This window comes from Filicampus tigris, chromosome 6 (genome assembly GCF_054856515.1).
Source record: "Filicampus tigris isolate MCC_2025a chromosome 6, RoL_Ftig_1.0, whole genome shotgun sequence".
NCBI classification, from domain to species: domain Eukaryota; kingdom Metazoa; phylum Chordata; class Actinopteri; order Syngnathiformes; family Syngnathidae; genus Filicampus; species Filicampus tigris.
The window spans coordinates 952,867-973,592 of record NC_141222.1 but is presented as its reverse complement, the minus strand read 5'-3'; the positions used below and the strand labels follow the sequence as shown (position 1 = coordinate 973,592).

The following is a 20,726-nucleotide window of genomic DNA, read 5'->3' as shown; positions in this document are numbered from 1 at the left end:
TCGATAATGTCCCTGTCCAAGATGGCCACGGGGAAAACCCAGGGTGAGTATCCCCAGTCTAGCTAATTTCCCTGTCCAAGATGGCCGCCACACTGAGGAGACCTCGGGGTGAGTATCCCCAGTCTAGCTAATGTCCCTATCCAAGATGGCCGCCGCACTGGGGAGACCTCGGGGTCAGTGTCCTCAGTATAGCAAATGTCCCTGAGCAAAACGGCCGCCGCAATGTGGAGACCTCCGAGTGAGTATCCCCTGTCTAGCTAATGTCCCTGCCCAAGATGGCCGCCGCACCGGGGAGACTTAGGGGTGAGTATCCCCAGTCTTGCTAATGTCCCTGTCCAAGATGGCCGCCGCATTGTGTAGACCTCGGGCTGAGTATCCCCAGTCTAGCTGATGTCCTTTCCCAAGATGGCCGCCGCACTGGGGAGACCATCCCCAGTCTAGCTAATATGCCTATCCAAGATTGCCGCCGCACTGGGGAGACCTCGGGGTGAGTATCCCCAGTCTAGCTAATTTCCCTGTCCAAGATGGCTGCCGCACTGGGGAGACCTCGGGGTTAGTATCCACTAATGTCCATGTCCAAGATGGCCGCCGCACTGGGGAGACCTCAGGGTGAGTATCCCCAGTCTAGCGATTGTCCCTGTCCAAGATGGCCGTCGCACTGGAGAGACGTTGTGGTGAGTATCCCCAGTCTAGCTAATGTCCCTTCCAAAGATGGCCACCACACTGGGGACACCATCCCCAGTCTAGCTAATGTGCCTATCCAAGATTGCCGCCGCACTGGGGAGATCTAGTGGTGAGTATCCCCAGTCTAGCTAATGTCCCTTCCAAAGATGGCCGCCGCACTGGGGAGACCTCGGGGTGAGTGTCTTCAGTCTAGCTAATGTCCCTGTCCACGATGGCCGCCGCACTCTGGAGACCTCGGGGTGAGTATCCCCAGTCTAGCTAATGTCTCTGTCCAAGATGGCCGCCGCACTGTGGAGGCCTCAGGGTGAGTATCCTCAGTCTAGCTAATGTCCCTTCCCAAGATAGCCGCCGCACTGGGGAGACCCCGGGGTGAGTATCCTCAGTATAGCTAATGTCCCTGAGCAAGATGGCCGCCGTACCGGGAGAACTCCGTGTGAGTATCCCCAGTCTAGCTAATGTCCCTGACCAAGATAGCCGCCGCACTGGGGAGACCTCCGTGTGAGTATCCCCAGTCTAGCTAATGTCCCTGACCAAGATGGCCGCCGCACTGGGGAGACCTCAGGGTGAGTGTCCCCAGTCTAGCTCATGTCCCTGTCCAAGATGGCCGCCGCACTGAGGAGACCTCGGGGTGAGTATCCACAGTCTAGCTAATGTCCCTGACCAAGATGGCCGCCGCACTGGGGAGACCTCGGGGTGAGTGTCCCCAGTCTAGCAAATATCCCTGCCCAAGATGGCCGCCGCACTGGGGAGACCTCGGGGTGAGTATCCCCAGTCTAGCTAATTTCCCTGCCCAAGATGGCCGCCGCACTGGGGAGACCGCTTGGTGAGTATCCCCAGTCTAGCTAATGTCCCTGCCCAAGATGGCCGCCGCACTGGGGAGACCTCGGGGTAAGTATCCCCAGTGTAGCTAATGTCCCTGCCCAAGATGGCCGCCGCAATGGGGAAACCTCTGGGTGAGTATCCCCAGTCTAGCTAATGTCCCTGCCCAAGATGGCCGCCGCACTGGGGAGACCTCGGGGTGACTATCCCCAGTCAAGCTAATGTCCCTGTCAAGATGGCAGTCGCACTGGGGAGACCAAGGAGCAATTACACCGGTCCACTGGATATGAATGGTGAAATTGTGTGGATTTATTTTAAAGGGTAAGTCAACCTAAACATATTTTTTTCAAGAATATGTTCCCAGCAGGCCCACTAGTTGAAACACGGCATTCTGATTAATTTTGATTTCGTGGAATATAAGTTAAGCAGCAAAATGCACTCGTTTTTAGCCATCTCTGGGGGCGGCCATTTTGTCTTCTGTCGACTGAAAATGACATCACAACTGCTCACAACGACCAATCACAGCTCAGATTCAGAGAACAGGTCAGCCGTGATTGGTCGTTGTGAGCAGTTGTGATGTCATTTTCAGTCGACAGAAAATGGCCACCTCCAGAGATGGCTAAAAACGAGTGGATTAACATTTATTCCACAAACGCAATATTTATCAGAATGCCGTGTTTCAACTAGTGGGCCTGCTGGGAATATATTCTTGAAAAAAAATATGTTTGGGTTGACTTCCGCTTTAAGGGTAAATGAGTTGAATGTGTGCGAAGTAGGAATTTTGGGGGTGTTGAAAAGCTGAATGTGAGCTGAATAAGTTGAATGACTTGAATTTGTGGAAATTGGAATGGTGTAAATGTGAAAAGTTAAATTTGCCAATGGAAATGAATGGTGAATAATTTATTTTTTGTGGGTTTTTATTGGTGAATCACTTGAATGTGTGGGAAATAGGAATTTGGGGTGTCTTGAAAAGCTTGACAAATATGAGTTGAATGAGTTGAATGTTGTAAATATCAAATAGGAATGGTGGAAATGTGGAAAGTGCCATTGGAAATGAATGTTTTTTTTGGGGGTGAAAAATGGGAAATATTGGTGAAACGGTAAAGTTGGGGAATGAAAAAAACTACTACCCCGGAAGGCATGAATTTTCTGAATGTTTTGAACCTTGAATGAAGTGAATCTGGTGAAAAATGTGGAAGGAGTCGCACCAAAAAAGTGTTAAAAAGTGGGATAATAATAATAATAAACTACAGGAATAACATATGTGTGAATTCCTTCGCCTTCACACAATAATAAACTATAGGAATAACATGTGTGAAGGGCTTTGCTTTCACACAATAAACTATAGGAATAACATATGTGTGAAGGCCTTCACCTTCACACAACTAGAGAATGCAATTTCTGGAGGAATTGCGTGTGAAGGCGATGGAAGCCGAAAAGAAACTGGAATGAAGTTAAATAAAGTTGAATGATAGTGAATAAAGTTGAATGACACTGAATGAAGTTGAATACAGTGGAATGAAGTTGAATGATACTGAATAAAGTTGAATGATACTGAATAAAGTTGAATAAAGTGGGATGAAGTTGAACGATTTCTATGAAAGATTGTGGAATATTTTGGAATGAGGGAGAATCGATGCAACGCTGTCTGCACACAACTCAGCGTATGTACCACAAGACCATCAAGGACCTAACTGGAAGGCTGTAAAACTGAAACGTGTAATGTGGAAGTGGGACTGAATGGCGAATGTAATGTTTTTTTTAAGGTTGAATAATTTGAATTTTTGGAAAGTATGAATTACAGGCGTGTTGAAAACCTGGACCAATGTGAGTTGAATGAAGTGGAATGAAGATGAATGAAGTTTAATTAAGTGGAATGAAGTTTAATAATACTGAATGTAGTTGAATTAAGTTGAATGATTTCGAATGATGTACAATGGCCTGGACTGAGGACATAAAAAACAGAAGGGGAGCAAGAAAAGAGGAAGTAAGGAAAAACTTACCTTAATGTCCCTGTCCAAGATGGCCGCCGCACTCAGGATACCTCTGGGTGAGTATCCCCAGTCTGGCTAATGTCCCTGCCCAGGATGGCCGCCGCACTGGCAAGACCTTGGGGTGAGTATCCCCGGTCTGGCTATTGTCCCTGCCCAAGATGGCCGCTGCACTGGGGAGACCTCGGGTGAGTATCCCAGTCTAGATAATGTCCCTGCCCAAGATGGCCGCAGCACTGGGGAGACCAAGGGGCAATAAAATTGGTCCACTGGAAATGAATGGTGAAATTGTGTGGCTTTTTAAGGGTGAATGAGTTGAATGTGGGGGAAGTAGGAATGTTGGGGGCGTTGAAAAGCTGAATGTGAGTTGAATTAGTTAAATGACTTGAATTTGTGGAAATTGGAATGGTCTAAATCTCAAAAGTTGAATGCTCCAATGGAAATCAGTAGTGAATTGTTGAATTTTGTGGGTTTTTTAAGGTTGAATGAGTTGAATGTGTGGGAAGTAGGAATTTTGGGGGTGTTGAAAAGCTGGATGTGGGCTGAATCACTTGAATATGTGGAAATTGAAATGGTGTAAATGTGAAAAGTTGAATATGCCAATGGAATGGAATGGTGAATAGTTGAATTTTTGTGTTTCTTTAAAGGGTGAATGAATCGAATATGTGGGAAATAGGAATATGGGGTGTGTTGAAAATTTTGACCAATATGAGTTGAATGAGATCAATGTTGTGAATTTCAAATAGTAATGATGTAAATGTGAATCGTTGAATATGGCAATGGGAATGGATGGGGGGATTTTGTGTTTTTTTTTTACGGGTGGATCCGTTGAATTTTTGGGAAGTAGGAATTTTGTGTGTGTTGAAAAGCTTTACCAATGTGAATTGAATCTTGTGAATTTGAAATTGGAATGGTGGGAATGGGAAATTTTGAAAGTGCTATTGGAAATGATTTTTTTTTTTAGGTGAAAAATGGGAAATATTGGGGAAACGATAAATTTGGGAATGTAAAAAAAATACTCCCCCAGAAGGCATCAATTTTCTGAATGATTTGAAACTTGGAGTAAATCGGATGAAAAATGTGGAAGGAGTCACACACCGAAAAAGCCTTCGCCTTCACACAATAATAATAAAGAATAGGAATAACATATGTGTGAAGGCCTTCGTCTTCACACAAATTCACACAATTACAACATTGGCATAATCATAAAAAAAAAAGATTATTAACATGCATTTGTATCAAACAGTGTTTGTTTTCACACAAGGAAATCATTTTTGAATGCATACATTTGCACCATTTCTTATTCTATAATAACTGTTATAAATGTTGTTTCGAACTTACATAATTATAGTGTTTCAAAGACATTTATTTGTATTCATTTTTTTATTTTTAAACATTTTGTTGTTTTGTACCAAAAAATAAACGATCGTTTGAATAATCGTGATTTCAATCATTGCCAAAATAATCGTGATTAATATTTTTTTTTTATAATCAAGCAGCCCTAAGTATAGGGCAGTATAAAACCCAGTGTAAGCGCAAGTACGACATGTCTGCCATCTACTGGTTAGTGGTTATATCACAACTTAAAACTACAGTCGACCCTGCATATTCACATTGCAGATTCGCATATTCACTGTTTTTTTTTTCAGTATTTTTTATATTTTAGATGTTTTTTTTTCCCATTCATTCCAAGATTTTTTTCCCTGTGCATTCTAATAACCTATATTAAATTTATCAGTATGTTTGTAATAAATTCAAATAAATTCAAACGAAACTATATTTAAAAAATAATAATAATCAAGGAACCACTCAGAGTGCCTCCAGTTGCATCCATGGTGGAATGGAAAAGCGTCCACAACGGGTGGAACCAAACTGGTTCTACTTAGAACCAGTCCAGTGGAAAAGGGCCTTTAGTGGGCTACCCAGTGCCTGGCGGTACTGTGTTAGTGACCCCTGTCCTCGACATTTGCAGAGTGAATACGGCAAGAACACATAATAGTGGCATACTGATATAGTTAGCAGCTTTCTAGTCCTCAGGGAGTAGTAAGTGTACGTGGGTGTCTTGCCAACGCCACCTGGCAGCTCACCCTGACTAGATTCACTAGTTTGACCACTTAAGGCCTTGGGTTTTCAACCCCTATTTTTGTTCAAATTGTGTATGAAGGAGTTGAGTGTGTGGGAAGGAAAAACTATCACAGGAGGTTTTTGCATGTGGGCTTAAAACAAACAAACAAAATATTTATTTGAAAAGTATACATTACCTTTTATAACCTTTTATAATAATTATGAACAATCGGTCCATAAAGAGAGTTCTGAGCAGTAGCTTTGTAATTGTATTGCTGCTAATTATATTTCTGCTTTGTGGTATCGCTTGTGTGCTTTCAGCCTGTAACTGAGGAAATGGCCATGTTTATTGAAAAGTTGAAGACTAGGGTTCGTGTTGGCGTGGTGGGGGGGTCGGACCTCAGCAAAATCAAAGAGCAACTGGGAGATGATGGTGAGACGCACACAGCTGATTGATATTGTCCAGTGTACACTACAGTACATTCTTGTGAGTGTGCTGTAGTTTGCAGTGGTGTGGGTTTGCACTGCATCATACTTTACTGAGATGTGTGATTTACTGTCTATATATGTACGACTCTCATATCACTAATTGTGGTCATTGTATGCTTATCCCCGTGTCTGATGTCTGCAAACAGTGATCCAGAAAATGAACTATGTATTTGCAGAGAATGGTCTTGTGGCCTACAAGGAGGGACAGCTACTATCTATTCAGGTAAGACGTTGTCCTCACCAGGCTCTAAAGCCTTCTGCTCATATTGATGCTGGGATGTTCTGATTATTAATCTGCTGCTTCTCATCAGTCCATCCAAGCCCACATGGGAGAAGAGCTACTACAAGAGTTGATCAATTTCTGTCTCAACTACTTGTCCAAGATCAAACTTCCCAAGAAGAGGTATTAGCATTTTCAGAGCTGGGCAGTCCGTCCCTGGGCCGGACCTGTCGGACCCTCCGGCCCGGCCGGATGCCCATTTTTGGGGCGGAGGGGTGGGGAGTGACAAATTAAAAAAAAATGGCTGGACTAAGCATGGCCGAAAGTGGATTTTAGTTCGGCCCACTAATCGGCCCTCATGCGTGTGACGTGCTCGCGAGGCGGCCAAATTTCATCTCAGTCTACTCGGTGAAAAGCTTCTTTTTAGGCTTCTTTCAAAACAACTTGTGTCCGGAAGTATATTCAGCACTCAAGTATGACACTGGCACATCATGCACTTTCCTACTTCCGGAAATATGCCGTCAATTCCGTCAGTTAAGCATACGCTCCACTTCACTTCCTCACTCACTCGGCAGTCGGCTCAGATAGTCGGCTCCTGCAGCAAACAATCCCCCACATGTGTCACTTTCTCCTCGGCCAGCGGACAATCGCTTCCGCATATCAGCAATTGGATTGAACACGCTACTTACGTGACCGCATGACAAACACGGAAGTAACCACCGGAAAACAGAGATCTTAATACGAAAAGAAGAGTAACAGAAAGTACAAATACGAAGAGAATGTACAAACAGAACACAATACCATCCATCCATCCATCCATTATCTCCCGCTTATCCGAAGTCGGGTCGCGGAGGCAGCAGCTTCAGCAGGGAAGCCCAGACTTCCCTCTCCCCAGCAACATCCTCCAGCTCTTCCGGAAGGATCCCAAGGCATTCCCAGGCAAGTCGGGAGACATAGTCTCTCCAGCGTGTTCTGGGTCGTCCTCGGGGTCTCCTGCCGGTGGGACATGCCCGGAACACCTCACCAGGGAGGCGTCCAGGAGGCATCCTAATCAGATGCCCGAGCCACCTCAACTGGCTCCTCTCGACGCGGAGGAGCAGCGGCTCGACTCTGAGTCCCTCCCGGATGGCCGAACTTCTCACCCTATCTCTAAGGGAGAGCCCGGACACCCTGCGAAGGAAACCCATTTCGGCCGCTTGTATCCGAGATCTTGTTCTTTCGGTCATGACCCACAGCTCATGACCATAGGTGAGAGTAGGAACGTAGATCGACCGGTAAATTGAGAGCTTCGGCTTTCGGCTAAGCTCCTTCTTCACCACGACAGACCGATACAGGGTCCGCATCACAGCAGACGCTGCACCGATCCGCCTGTCGATCTCCCGTTCCATCTTACCCTCACTCGTGAACAAGACCCCAAGATACTTGAACTCCTCCACTTGGGGCAGAATCCCATCCCCGACCTGGAGAGGGCACGCCACCCTTTTCCGACTGAGGACCATGGTCTCAGATTTGGAGGTGCTGATCTTCATTCCGACCGTTTCACACTCGGCTGCGAACCGCTCCAGCGAGAGTTGGAGATCGCGGCTTGAAGAAGCCAACAGTACTACATCATCTGCAAAAAGCAGAGATGCAATATGAGGCCACCAAACCGGACCCCCTCGACACCTCGGCTGCGCCTAGAAATTCTGTCCATAAAGGTTATGAACAGAATCGGTGACAAAGGGCAGCCTTGGCGGAGTCCAACCCCCACAGGAAACGAATCCGACTTACTGCCGGCAATTCGGACCAAACTCTGGCATCGGTGGTACAGGGACCGGACAGCCCTTATCAGGGGGCTCGGTACCCCGTACTCCCGAAGCACCCCCCACAGAACTCCCCGAGGGACACGGTCGAACGCCTTCTCCAAGTCCACAAAACACATGTAAACCGGTTGGGCAAACTCCCATGCACCCTCGAGGACCCTGCTGAGGGTGTAGAGCTGGTCCACTGTTCCACGGCCAGGACGAAAACCACATTGCTCCTCCTGAATCCGGGATTCGACCTTCCGACGGACCCTCTTCTCCAGCACCCCTGAATAGACCTTGCCGGGGAGGCTGAGGAGTGTGATCCCTCTGTAATTGGAGCACACCCTCCGGTCCCCCTTCTTAAAAAGGGGGACCACCACCCCGGTCTGCCAATCCAGAGGCACTGTCCCCGATGTCCACGCGATGTTGAAGAGACGTGTCAACCATGACAGCCCCTCAACATCCAGAGCCTTTATGAACTCCGGGCAGATCTCATCCACCCCCGGGGCTTTGCCACCGAGGAGCTTTTTGACTACCTCGGTGACTTCAACCCCAGAGATAGGAGAGCCCACCTCAGAGTCTCCAGGCTCTGCTTCCTCAGTGGAAGGCGTGTCGGTGGAATTGAGGAGGTCTTCGAAGTACTCTCCCCACCGACCCACAACGTCCCGAGGTGAGGTCAGCAGCACCCCATCTCCACTATAAACAGTGTTAATGGTGCACTGCTTCCCCCTCCTGAGACGCCGGATGGTGGACCAGAATTTCCTCGAAGCCGCCCGGAAGTCATTTTCCATGGCCTCCCCGAACTCCTCCCACACCCGGGTTTTTGCCTCAGCAACCGCCAGAGCCGCATTCCACTTGGCCAGCCGGTACCCGTCAGCTGCCTCCGGGATCCCGCAGGCCAAAAAGGCCCGATAGGACTCCTTCTTCAGCTGGACAGCATCCCTTACCGCTGGTGTCCACCAGCGGGTTCGGGGATTGCCGCCACGACAGGCACCGACCACCTTGCGGCCGCAGCTCCGATCGGCCGCCTCAACAATGGAGGCACGAAACATGGTCCACTCGGACTCGATGTCCCCCGCCTCCCCCGGGACGTGGGAAAAGTTCTGCCGGAGGTGGGAGTTGAAACCCCTTCTGACAGGGGATTCTGCCAGACGTTCCCAGCAAACCCTCACAATACGTTTGGGTCTGCCAGGTCGGACCGGCATCTTCCCCCACCATCGGAGCCAACTCACCACCAGATGGTGATCAGTTGACAGCTCCGCCCCTCTCTTCACCCGAGTGTCCAAAACATGCGGCCGCAAGTCCGATGATACGACTACAAAGTCGATCATCGAACTGCGGCCTAGGGTATCCTGGTGCCAAGTGCACATATGGACACCCTTATGCTTGAACATGGTGTTCGTTATGGACAATCCGTGATGAGCACAGAAGTCCAGTAACCGAACACCGCTCGGGTTCAGATCGGGGGGGCCGTTCCTCCCAATCACACCTCTCCAGGTCTCACTGTCATTGCCCACGTGAGCATTGAAGTCCCCCAGCAGAACGATGGAGTCCCCAGGTGGAGCGCCCTCCAGCACACCCTCCAAGGACTCCAAAAAGGGTGGGTACTCTGCGCTGCCGTTTGGTGCATAAGCACAAACAACAGTCAGGACCCGTCCCCCCACCCTCAGGCGGAGGGAGGCTACCCTCTCGTCCACCGGGGTAAACCCCAATGTACAGGCGCCAAGCCGGGGGGCAATAAGTATGCCCACACCTGCTCGGCGCCTCTCACCCTGGGCAACTCCAGAGTGGAAGAGTGTCCAACCCCTCTCGAGAGGACTGGGACCAGAACCCAAGCTGTGCGTGGAGGTGAGCCCGACTATATCTAATCGGAACCTCTCAGCCTCACACACCAGCTCAGGCTCCTTCCCTGCCAGAGAGGTGACATTCCATGTCCCAAGAGCTAGTTTTTGCTGCCGGGGATCGGACCGCCAAGGTCCCCGTCTTCCGCCGCCGCCCAGCTCACACGGCACCCGACCCCTTTGGCCCCTCCCACCAGTGGTGAGCCCATGGGAAGGGGGACCCACGTATCCTTTTCGGGCTGAGCCCGGCCGGGCCCCATGGGTGCAGGCCCGGCCACCAGGCGCTCGCCGTCGAGCCCCACCTCCAGGCCTGGCTCCAGAAGGGGGCCCCGGTGACCCGCGTCCGGGCGAGGGAAAACGTGGTCCGTTAATTTTTCTCATCATAAGGGGTCATTTTGAGCCGTGCTTAGTCTGGTCCCTCACCTAGGACCTGTTTGCCATGGGTGACCCTACCAGGGGCATAAAGCCCCAGACAACGTAGCTCCTAGGATCATTGGGGCGCGCAAACCCCTCCACCACGATAAGGTGACGGCTCACGGGGGGCACAATACAGAAAGTACAACTGGGCTACACTTAGATACACCAAAAATAACAAACAATGTTTATGAATATGGCCGGGGTCTCGCGGCCGGGAAGGGTACCCAGGTCAAGGGTGGAAGGGTCGCGGCCGGACGAGCAAAAAAGGGTCAAGTGCCCAGCTCTGAGCATTGTATTCTTGTTGTCATCGTCATCATTTTCTTTCCTATGTCTCATTTCAAAGTGTGGAATATTCAGTTTAGGCGAAAGGTAGTTGCAATTTGTTGTTGTGTATTTTATTCACGCTTTTTTTCTGGCAGGGGTACATTCATTGAATTTCGTAACGGCATGTTGAACGTTTCCCCGATTGGACGCAGCTGTACTGTGGAGGAACGCAAAGAGTTCTTTGAGCTGGACCAGGTAGCATCCATGCACTCACTCTTGAATCATTCAAATGGCTTGTGTTAACTAGGGATGTTTCGATCAGGTTTTATGACACCGATACCGATCATGCATGAGTGAGATCGGCCGATACCGATCACATGGCATACCTGTATATTTTTCCATTTATTTATGGTGACTGCTATTATGCAATATTATCTGGAAAAAAAACAGCCATATTATTGCCGTAATTTTGACAAAAATCTATATATATTTTCAAAAACATGAAGAAATACAAAACCATTGCTGGCACACTACAACAATTACTCAGTCACAAAGATAATTGAAAAAACAGCTTTTAGTAACACAGTTTTTAACAGATCAAAAGAATCAGCAGTCTGAAAATACTTATGCAAAAAGTCAAATAAATGCTGCTTCAATGCAGTGAGCCTCATAAACTCACCATAGTCTTCCAATTGCTTGTTCTTCAAATGTCGTATTAAGTTGATTGTGTTGAAACTTGTGGCCATGCTCCCCCCGCGAGGTATCTTTTCATGGCATATATTACAAGACGCAAACTACACACAGCACACCGCATGAGCTGCGGGTGACCGGATTCTTTGATCAGCAATAAAAGGCTTTGATCGAATATGCCGATCACGTCATTTTTCACGAAAATCGGCCGATCATTTTCGGTGCCCGATCGATCGGAGCAACGCTAGTGTTAACACATTTGTTCCCAGCAGGCCCACTAGTTGAAACATGGCATTCTGATTGATTGATTGATTGATTGTTTATTCCGTCATCAGTCATCATTACAATCCATAATATATACACAACATAACAGTTAGTCATATGTCCCATGACAGAATGGCATAGGCAGAAGCTAATATTTTTAAACCTGGCCTTTTCTCCCCCTGAAGGCAATGAAAAACTACATTTACCTATTTACATTTTATGCAAACACAAAGACAAAACACAAAAAATAGCAATAAATAAATCATCATCTAAATCATTCTCTGCGAACAATTTAAAAAAAAATAAAAGTGATTCACAGGTTTTCCAATGTATACAGTGAGGAAGAGATTGAGTTTTTGCTTTAAACATTATTTGCACTATTTTATAATAATATATGTCTTTTAACTTCATAACGTTTGATTTGAGAAAGAGTGGGTCTGTATGTGCATTATAATGAGTCTTATTAACAATTCGTATTGCTCTCTTTTGCAGAACTACAATTGCATTTATTGTAGTTTTGTGTGTAGCTCCCCATAATTCTATACCATAAATCAAATAGGGAAATATCAAAGAATAATAAATTATGTGTAAGGCTTTATAATTTATAAGATGTCTTGACTTGTTTAATATTTCTATTGTTTTAGAAAAGTTTCCTTTTATATAGTTAATATGTTGTTTCCATGTTAATTTATCATCCATCATAACTCCAAAGAATTTTGTTTCGAAAACTCGTTCAATATTATTAATTAACATTACACATTTTTAACGTAATATTCCCTTTTTTTTTCTGATTTCCAAAAAACATAAATTTGGTTTCTTGATATTCAGAGATAATTTATCGACATCAAACCATGACTTAATATTATCAAACTCTCTTCCAACTTTGCACAAAAGCTCTTTTAGATTTTTCCCCGAACATAGCACATTTGTATCATCAGCAAAAATTACATATTTGAAAAAATCTGTCACTCTACAAATTTCATTTATACATAATATAAATAGTTTTGGACCAATAACTGACCCTTGCGGACCCCATTTGTAACCCTTCTAAACTCTGACCTGTTATTATTCAGTTTTACACATTGGTGTCTATTTTCTAAATAGCGTGCTAGCCACGAATAGGCAACACCCCTTTCCCATACTTTTTCATACAATTTCAATAGTAGTTTTCTATGATCTATTCTGTCAAATGCTTTATGTAGAATGAGATACAAACTAATAGAATACTCGTTATCTCCGTTAGTTTTTGCAATGGCCTCTACCATTTGCGTAACTGCAAATATAGTGGTCCTATTTTCCCTAAAACATTACTAGTTCTTACTCAAAATTGTATTTTTATCAATAAACACATTTAATTGTTTCACAAATAACTTTTCTAACATTTTGGAAAATTGGGGAAGTAGGGATACTGGTCTATAATTTTCTATCCAATGTTTGTCACCATTTTAAAAGATTGGAATTACTATTGCCAATTTCATTTTATCAGGAAAGACTATCGTTTGAAATGACAAATTGCATATGTAGGTCAGAGGTCTGACAATGCTTCCAATGAGCTTTTTAACAATTGCCATGTCAATATTATTTATATCATTTGATCTTTTATTTCCCATTTTCCTTACAATTTCTAATATATCTGTCTCACCTACACCACTAAGAAACATGGACGTTAAATGAGCTTTTATCAAGTTATTATACTTCCCATTTTTATCATCGGAACCTATAATTCTCTGAGCCAGTGTATTGCCAACATCCACAAAATAATTATTAAATTCATTGGCAATATCATCTCACCATCTCTCGCCACAAATAATAACTTCTTATTGCTTACCCTTCTCAAAATATTAGAAACAATTTAACAAATGCATCAATACAAGAACCAGGTGTCCTATATATACAACTCAGAAAAATACTCTTATATTTACAAGAACAAATTTAAATTGTCAAACTCTCCATAATATCATCGATAACTGTTATGTCAATAACTTTGCAGTGAAAATCGTTCTTAACATAAAATGCGACACCACTGCCTCTTTTATTGTTCCTATTTGCCATGGTGAGATTATATCCTTTTAAATGAAAATTCCAGCCCTTGTCATTTGATAACCAGGTCTCACTAATGGCAACAACATGAAACAAATGTTTCAATGAATGCTATTGAAATGTATAAGTGAAAACCCAATTATATTCAATTCATCAAACTTATTTCTAGTATAATAGTGAGATTTACATTTGTAATTGTGATAAAGATATGTGTCTGGGTCAACATTAGTCTCAAAATCATATAATTTATATTCAGTTGACTTAAAAAAAGCGTTCATTTGTCCCATGATCAAACTCAAAAGTTTCATTTTCTGAAATATCACTACTTTCCTCTTCCGAGGTAAAATTTTGTTCATTATTGTTCACATATTTGGAAGAAAAAAGAAAAAAACGGTTTTGTTTTTTAAATCTATAAATCAAATTACTCAAATAATTCTGACAGTGAGTCAGACGTCCACGTCCATACACACTGAATATAACCAACTCTCTTCAACGTGGCCTGTGCATCTTGCTTCAGCTCCATCAGTTCACAGTCCAGAATTCCCTGCCATGTCCCCAACCCGTGTTGTGTTTGGTGTCACCAATGTCACCTATAATAGGTACAGCTGTTTCCAAATGAAAAGGCGTTTGTATGTATTTGTCCTGTAGGCTATGAAGTTGATTCTTATTCATATTTCTCCAGCTCCATACTTCTAACTACCAAAACTTTGGCCTCTTCTGTTACCCCGTTCAATTTGATAAATATTTTACAATTGGTGACCCAAGTGTTTTGCATTTTCTTTTGCTTCCTCAGATAGCTTTTCTTGCTATTGCAGCGTTTCCTTGAGTTAAATGATCGGTCATAAATACGTTAGTTCCTTTCAGATTCCATCTTTGTTTCATCAGTGCGTTCTTATGCTTCCTGTTCACAAACCTCAGTATTATTGCTGGTGTGTCGCTGTTATTCTTCCTGGGGAGAGAGTGGCTTGCTTCAATGTATTCCACATCAAACTCCACCCCTCTGGTTTGCAAGAAGGCAGCCACCTGTTGCCCCACGGAATTCACCTCCAGCTCTGCAATTTCGGACCCGATGTCCACAGTCATAGCATGCGCATACGACCTAGGGTTGATGCGTATTCCGGTAACGAGCACTTTGTTTATCCTGGACTATTGCTCCAAGTCTTCAACTCTTCTTTCCAGCTCTGTGATGCGTTTATCCTTTGATTCATTCTGGAGGCGCAGCCATTTCACTTCCTGCAACAGCTCCAAGATTTGCTTCTTCCTTCGATTTAAAGTCAATTGATTTTTTTTTTTTTATCTCCTCTACCTCCTCTGTCGCCACTTGTTTCTTCGACCCCATTGTTATTTCCGCAATCGTCACTTTGACGACTGAATTTTCCTCAGAGTTCTCAGATGTACTCCACCCCACGTGTCTGAACACTGTGTCAACGCTTCCTGCTCCAAGGCGTCCTTCAAATCTCCAACCTGACCAGTGGGCCACTTTCAGGCAGCAGTGGCCTCAGGTCTCCAATAACGCTCCAGCTGTAATTCTCTCCAACTTCGTGCACAAAACGCCAACATGGAGGCGCGTGTCAGCGTGGAGGCAGTGTTGTGTCAGCGTGTTAGCGTGGAGGCAGCGTGAAAATTAATTTTGCGTTTGTGGAATATAAGTTAAGCAGCAAAATGCACTCGTTTTTAGCCAGCTCCGGGGGCGGCCATTTTGTCGTCTGTCGACTGAAAATGACATCACCATTTCTCACAACAACCATCATGGCCGACCTGTTTTCTGAATCTGATTGATCGTTGTGAGCAGTTGTGATGTCATTTTTAGTCGACAGAAGACAAAATGGCCGCCCCAGAGATGGCTAAAAACGAATGGATTAATACTTATTCCACAAACGCAATATTTATCAGAATGCCCTGTTTCAACTAGTGGGCTTGCAGAGTACATATTCTTGAAAAAAAATGTTTTCGTTGACTTCCCATTAAAGATACATTTTTGCCCCTTTGCTCGCCGTCAGAGAGTTACAATCATCCAACTAGGGCTGGGGGAAAAAAAAAAGAAGTTGACCAAGTCGAGAAAGTCAACCACCAAAATAGAATCGACACTGTTGTTTTATTGTAAGTCTTCTTAAGCCTTCAGATGCCACACTGCTAGGGGGCAGTACTTCTTCGAATGTAAAGGGAGTGGTTACTAAATAAAGAGGTCTGCAGTTCAAATACAAGTGGAGTTATTATTCAAGCTAACAGACACAACATTTTTTTCCCCAAGGCTTTTGCTGGCACCATTTCACCAGACATGTCCAGTCTGCATAAACGCCTGTTGTACTCTATTCAAATTACTCAAGTGTATTCGCATCCTCTTCTGGAGGAAAGTTTGTACTGCAGTCTAATGTCCCGTCAGGGGTCACACAGTGATGATGTGTTTGGCATGGATTTTACACTGGATGCCTTTCCTTCCTGTCCACCTATTTTTATCTGGGTTTGACACTGGTAGTGGCTGGGATTTCGGTCCTAGCAAGGTCTTGGGGATGGGGTGGTGGTGGTGCAAATCCATCCAATTACTTGATTATTCGATGGAATAGTTGATAGGATAATCAATTGCAAAAAGATTTGAAAGTGACAACAGCCCTCAATCCAAATGGAAGAGGCAAAAAGACTCCCTGCCGCTTTTGTGATTTCTGGCCCCAACAGAGAGAAAAAATTCGGGAGAAGTTTGTGTCTGTTTTAAAGGAGCAGTTCAAAGGAAAACGGTTGTCGTTTTCAATCGGTGAGTCATCTCCGTTCAGAATGTGATGTGTTCTGTTCGTGTTTGTTACTGTTGGTTTCTCTGCAGGAGGGCAGATCAGCTTTGATGTGTTCCCTGACGGTTGGGATAAAACATACTGCCTGGGGATCATTAAGGACGACAACTACTCAACCATTCACTTCTTTGGTGACAAAACTCAGCCTGTGAGTATGCTGTGCTTGTAATCGGTCTTGATTTATGACAGCACATCTTTTGAATTTTAAGGCTGTAATATTTCAAAATTAAAGATGAGATTTGAAGCTTGTGAGGGAAAACTGTGGCAGTAGTTTAAAGCTGAGCGTTACCACCAAAATACAGAATTTGTAAAATTGTCACACGTCATTGCGGTCCGTAGGAACGAAAGGTATACAACTTTATTAATACAGCGCAATTCACAACAGCTGCAGCTGTAACAAAGCACTTCTAACATAAAATAGCAATAATTCAACAACAAAGGCAGTGAAAGCAGTAAATTAAAACACATATTAATGACACTAACACATACTCAATAGACACCACAAAACAGCATAACTGTGCCAGTCCCATGTTGGGTCAAAAGCCAAAGAATAAAAATGTGTCTTCAAATGAGTTTTGAAAGTTGACAGAGAGGGAGCTTGCCTAACATTTAATGGAAGGTTATTCCAGAGTTAAGGGCCGGGAACAGAAAAGGCTCTGCTTAGTCCTCTGTACCTCCATTAGCATCTGGTCCACAGACTTGAGACACCAAGCAGGTGCGTAGGGGTGAAGGAGCTCAGAGAGGTACGCTGGGGTGAGGCCATTTAAAGATTTGAAGACAAATAGAAGTATCTTAAAATGTACTCTAAAATACACTTGAGGCCAATGAACGGAGGCCATAATTGGGGTTATGTGTTCCCTCTTTCGAGCTCCAGTTAGGAGGCAAGTAGTGGGGATTAAAGAGACAGTTGGATGAGCTTAACATTGGCACTTGTAAAATGTAAATGTAAAAATTTCATCAGTACTAAAATGCCCACCTCAAATGACTCTATTGATTTAAGGGCTTTTCTTGTGATTAGATTTACAACAAATTGGCCCGCCCCCTTTTGGAGCTCGGCTTGTTATTCAGCGGTCTACGTCACGGGAGGGAGGCAAGCGTTGTAATATTGCTCGCTTTGTTAGTTCTTGTTGTCTAAAACGGCGACCGATCGCCACCAAAATTCTCTTGTCCACTTCAACCTGTGAAAGTATAAAAGTGTTCCGCACAATAGTTTGGATCTACTGACCACAAACGTGAGGTCATCATGATCACCTCCACAAAATTGAAAGTACTGTGGCGATTGCTTCTCCACTTACACAAGCTGAAGCGGACAAGAGCATGAATGCGCACACGAACCCCGAATGCTTATATTTCGGACATTTAGCGACGCTAAAGTCGTGTCAACTCTCAGGAGGTAGATGGTGGCTGGCAGCGGGCAGCAGATCAATTGGCACCAAAATTTATGTGGCCATCCCTACTAATGCCCACTTCAACATATCAGAAGGATTAACCTCTCCGTGGCTGATTTATATGAGAATGAGGAAGTGTGGAAGTCAGCAGAGCTACATAGGCTGGAACCAGCGCACACTGCTTCTTTGCTGATCGCGGTTAGGGCGGGCGAGGCATAAACACCAGTCAGGATATTAACAGAGACTGAAGTGGAAATGAGACATGCGCATTTATTTGGATGAGGAATGCCCCAGATTTTCGATTTACAAGACGCCGTCTAATTTGGAAGGTAACAGCCGAAATGGCACGTTCCAATGCGGCCACACTCGGCTTTGCAGTCAGACTCAGCCTCTCTAGAAATGTTCGTTCGCTGTTCGATGAGGGCTTTCGTCACTCTCACGCCGCTTCACTCGGGCAGAAGGTGGCGGCTGTAAGCAAGCAAGCAAGCAGGGAAGCAGGGACACCGCATGCGACTGCGACTGAGGCGACATGAAGACACAGGCTCATCCTCACCTCCACACGCTGGGCGGACAGTAAGGAGCTAATGTTGTTATGCTAACGCCTTTTGTTTTAACGGCCTGAAGTTGCTAGTTGTTGTTATTAGCCGTCCCAATCCTACCTTTAGCCGGGGAGGGAAGCGGGGGGCTCCAATCTGCCTGCTGCTGTGCAAGCCGCGGTCTCCCTCCTGAACGAGAGCTGACACTAGTTTAGCGTCGCTAAAAGTCAGAGTTCGTGTGCGCATTCATGCTCTTGTCCGCTTCAGCTTGTGAAATTGGAGGAGCAATCGCCACAGTATGTTTGATTTTGTGGAGGTGATCATGACGAGATTACGTTTGATGTCAATAAATCCAAACTATTGTGCAGAACACTTTTATACTTTCACAGGTGGAAGTGGACAAGAGTAGTAACGTGCATTTGCATTTTGGTGGCGATCGGTCGCCGTTTTAGACAACAGAACTGTCAAAGCGAGCAATATTACCACGCATGCGTTCCTCGAGTGACGTAGACCACTGTGACCGAAAAGATAACATAAGCCACGCCCCAGAAGGGGGCGGGGAAATTTGTTGTAAACCTAATCACAAAAAAGACCTTAAGTCACTACAGAGTCTTTTGGGGGGGGCACTTTGGTACTGATGTCATTTTTACAAACCTATTATATAAGTGCCAATGTTAAGCTTATCCCAGTGTCCCTTTAAGTTAGCTCAGGCTGCATCAAACTTCTCAAAACGCGACAACGTTATTACTGTGTAGGGTACTGATACACTCAAGAACTTTTGAGATTGCTCGATGTCTCATTGACACAGTTCGCAGAAAGTAGCAAAACATGCTACTGTACATGGCTGGCCACTTTTTTGTTATCCTCCTACCCCACTACATTAACAGGAAGCGGGATTGACAGTAAAGTACCGTCGTACTTTTGACCAAATGAAGCTCCTCAACTCACTTAAACATAATTTCTTTGCACCACCATTCGTCATGATGGTGCCAAACTGGCTTCCCATAAAAACGTTTAATAGCTGAGTTTTTCCAGCTATCCTTATATTTTTATATTTGCAAGTCCTTAGGTTAGTAAATATTTGTGTGAACACTTCTGGGTCCTAAATCTAAAATGATAAGTGAAAACTGCACTGACATTCTGCATTTTTGTCTTAAATGGTAATAGGAACACTGTGGCCGTGTGTGTGTAGGGAGTGTTTGAAAAGAAAATAATTTCAACAATTCATTGTATCTGTAGTGTGTTTGTTTATGTATTTGTGTATGTCGTTGTTTTGCTTTAGGGAGGAAATGACTATGAGATCTACTGTGACCCTCGCACCGTTGGTCACGAGGTTACCTGTCCAGATGAAACACAAAAGCTTTGCCAGCAGCTTTTCTTCTCATGAGAAAAGTACATGTACTCCATGTTGAAGATGGAAAAGAGACTTAATTGAGAAGTTACTATAGTTGCGGGGGGCTCCAACTTTGAAGTTAAGATTAATGGATCATTTGAATGGTGATGACTTGAAATTTGATCATGAAAGTATCCTTGCATTTTAAATTATGACTGTAATCGACAACATTTGGTGATAACTCAGGACTTCTTGGTACCCTTTTGATAATGAATGATGAATAACTGAAATAATGTGCAACCTAATAAGGAATAATTATTTCCATCATTTTTTTTTTATTAATACCATCACTGCGCAGAAAAAATTACAACCTCAGTATAATTAGCCATATTTATTGAGGATTTGAATAACCACAATCTATCCCAGAGCTAATAACTCAATTTATGTGTAGACAAAGTGGGATGAAGGATTTTTTGGGGGGTTGGAAGTTACTGAAAAAAGGGTACAATGAGTAACCTGCACTTCTGAGACAAAACATTTTGTCTAAACATTAGGTCAAAGTTGTAGAAGCAAGCAGAGAAAGATACTACAGCCGTTTGCGCAATGCAATAGCATAACATAATTACAACTATGTCGCTTGCTGTATTTGCTGTATTTTGTGGTACATGAGATCAACAGTTCTAAAGAAATAAATCATCCGTCGACACTTACCGTATAGTCATTTACTCCAATTTTGCTGTTGTGCAACTAGCAAGTGAGACGTGTCCATCTATGGTGGACACTAAGCAACAAACTTATTTTTACAGAGATTCATTATGTGTGACTTCTGTGTCATTTAACATTTTCTTTGGAACAGACCAACATTCTCACCATTTTTGTCTTCAATTAACATTACATGAAATGTTGTAGAACTTTTATCTACACTCTTGGGGACTGTTTTAATTTGCACACCGCATATACTACTACTGGTGACACGACTGAAGCAGTTCAATACCAATATGTGCATCATAGAATGTGGTGCTAATGTCACATTGCGATGACGTACAGTTTCCCCGGCTCGGCCCGGCAATTTATTTGTTGCCACGGAGGAGAGGATCCACCACGCAGTTTGTTGCTGCT

At 44.3% G+C, this 20,726-nt stretch overlaps 1 protein-coding gene across 1 annotated transcript in view; it reads left to right on the top strand.

Moving 5' to 3' along the window:
- pmm2 (phosphomannomutase 2) overlaps positions 1–20,317 on the top strand; it is a 28,585-nt gene extending 8,268 nt beyond the window's left edge. The window contains exons 2-8 of the mRNA XM_086033084.1: positions 5,880–5,991; positions 6,194–6,270; positions 6,359–6,450; positions 10,729–10,828; positions 16,241–16,316; positions 16,383–16,498; positions 19,557–20,317. Of these exons, the coding sequence (XP_085889210.1) occupies positions 5,880–5,991; positions 6,194–6,270; positions 6,359–6,450; positions 10,729–10,828; positions 16,241–16,316; positions 16,383–16,498; positions 19,557–19,661 (678 nt within the window). The 3' untranslated portion in view covers positions 19,662–20,317. The remainder of the gene's footprint in view (positions 1–5,879; positions 5,992–6,193; positions 6,271–6,358; positions 6,451–10,728; positions 10,829–16,240; positions 16,317–16,382; positions 16,499–19,556) is intronic.
- Positions 20,318–20,726: the final 409 nt, after the last annotated feature.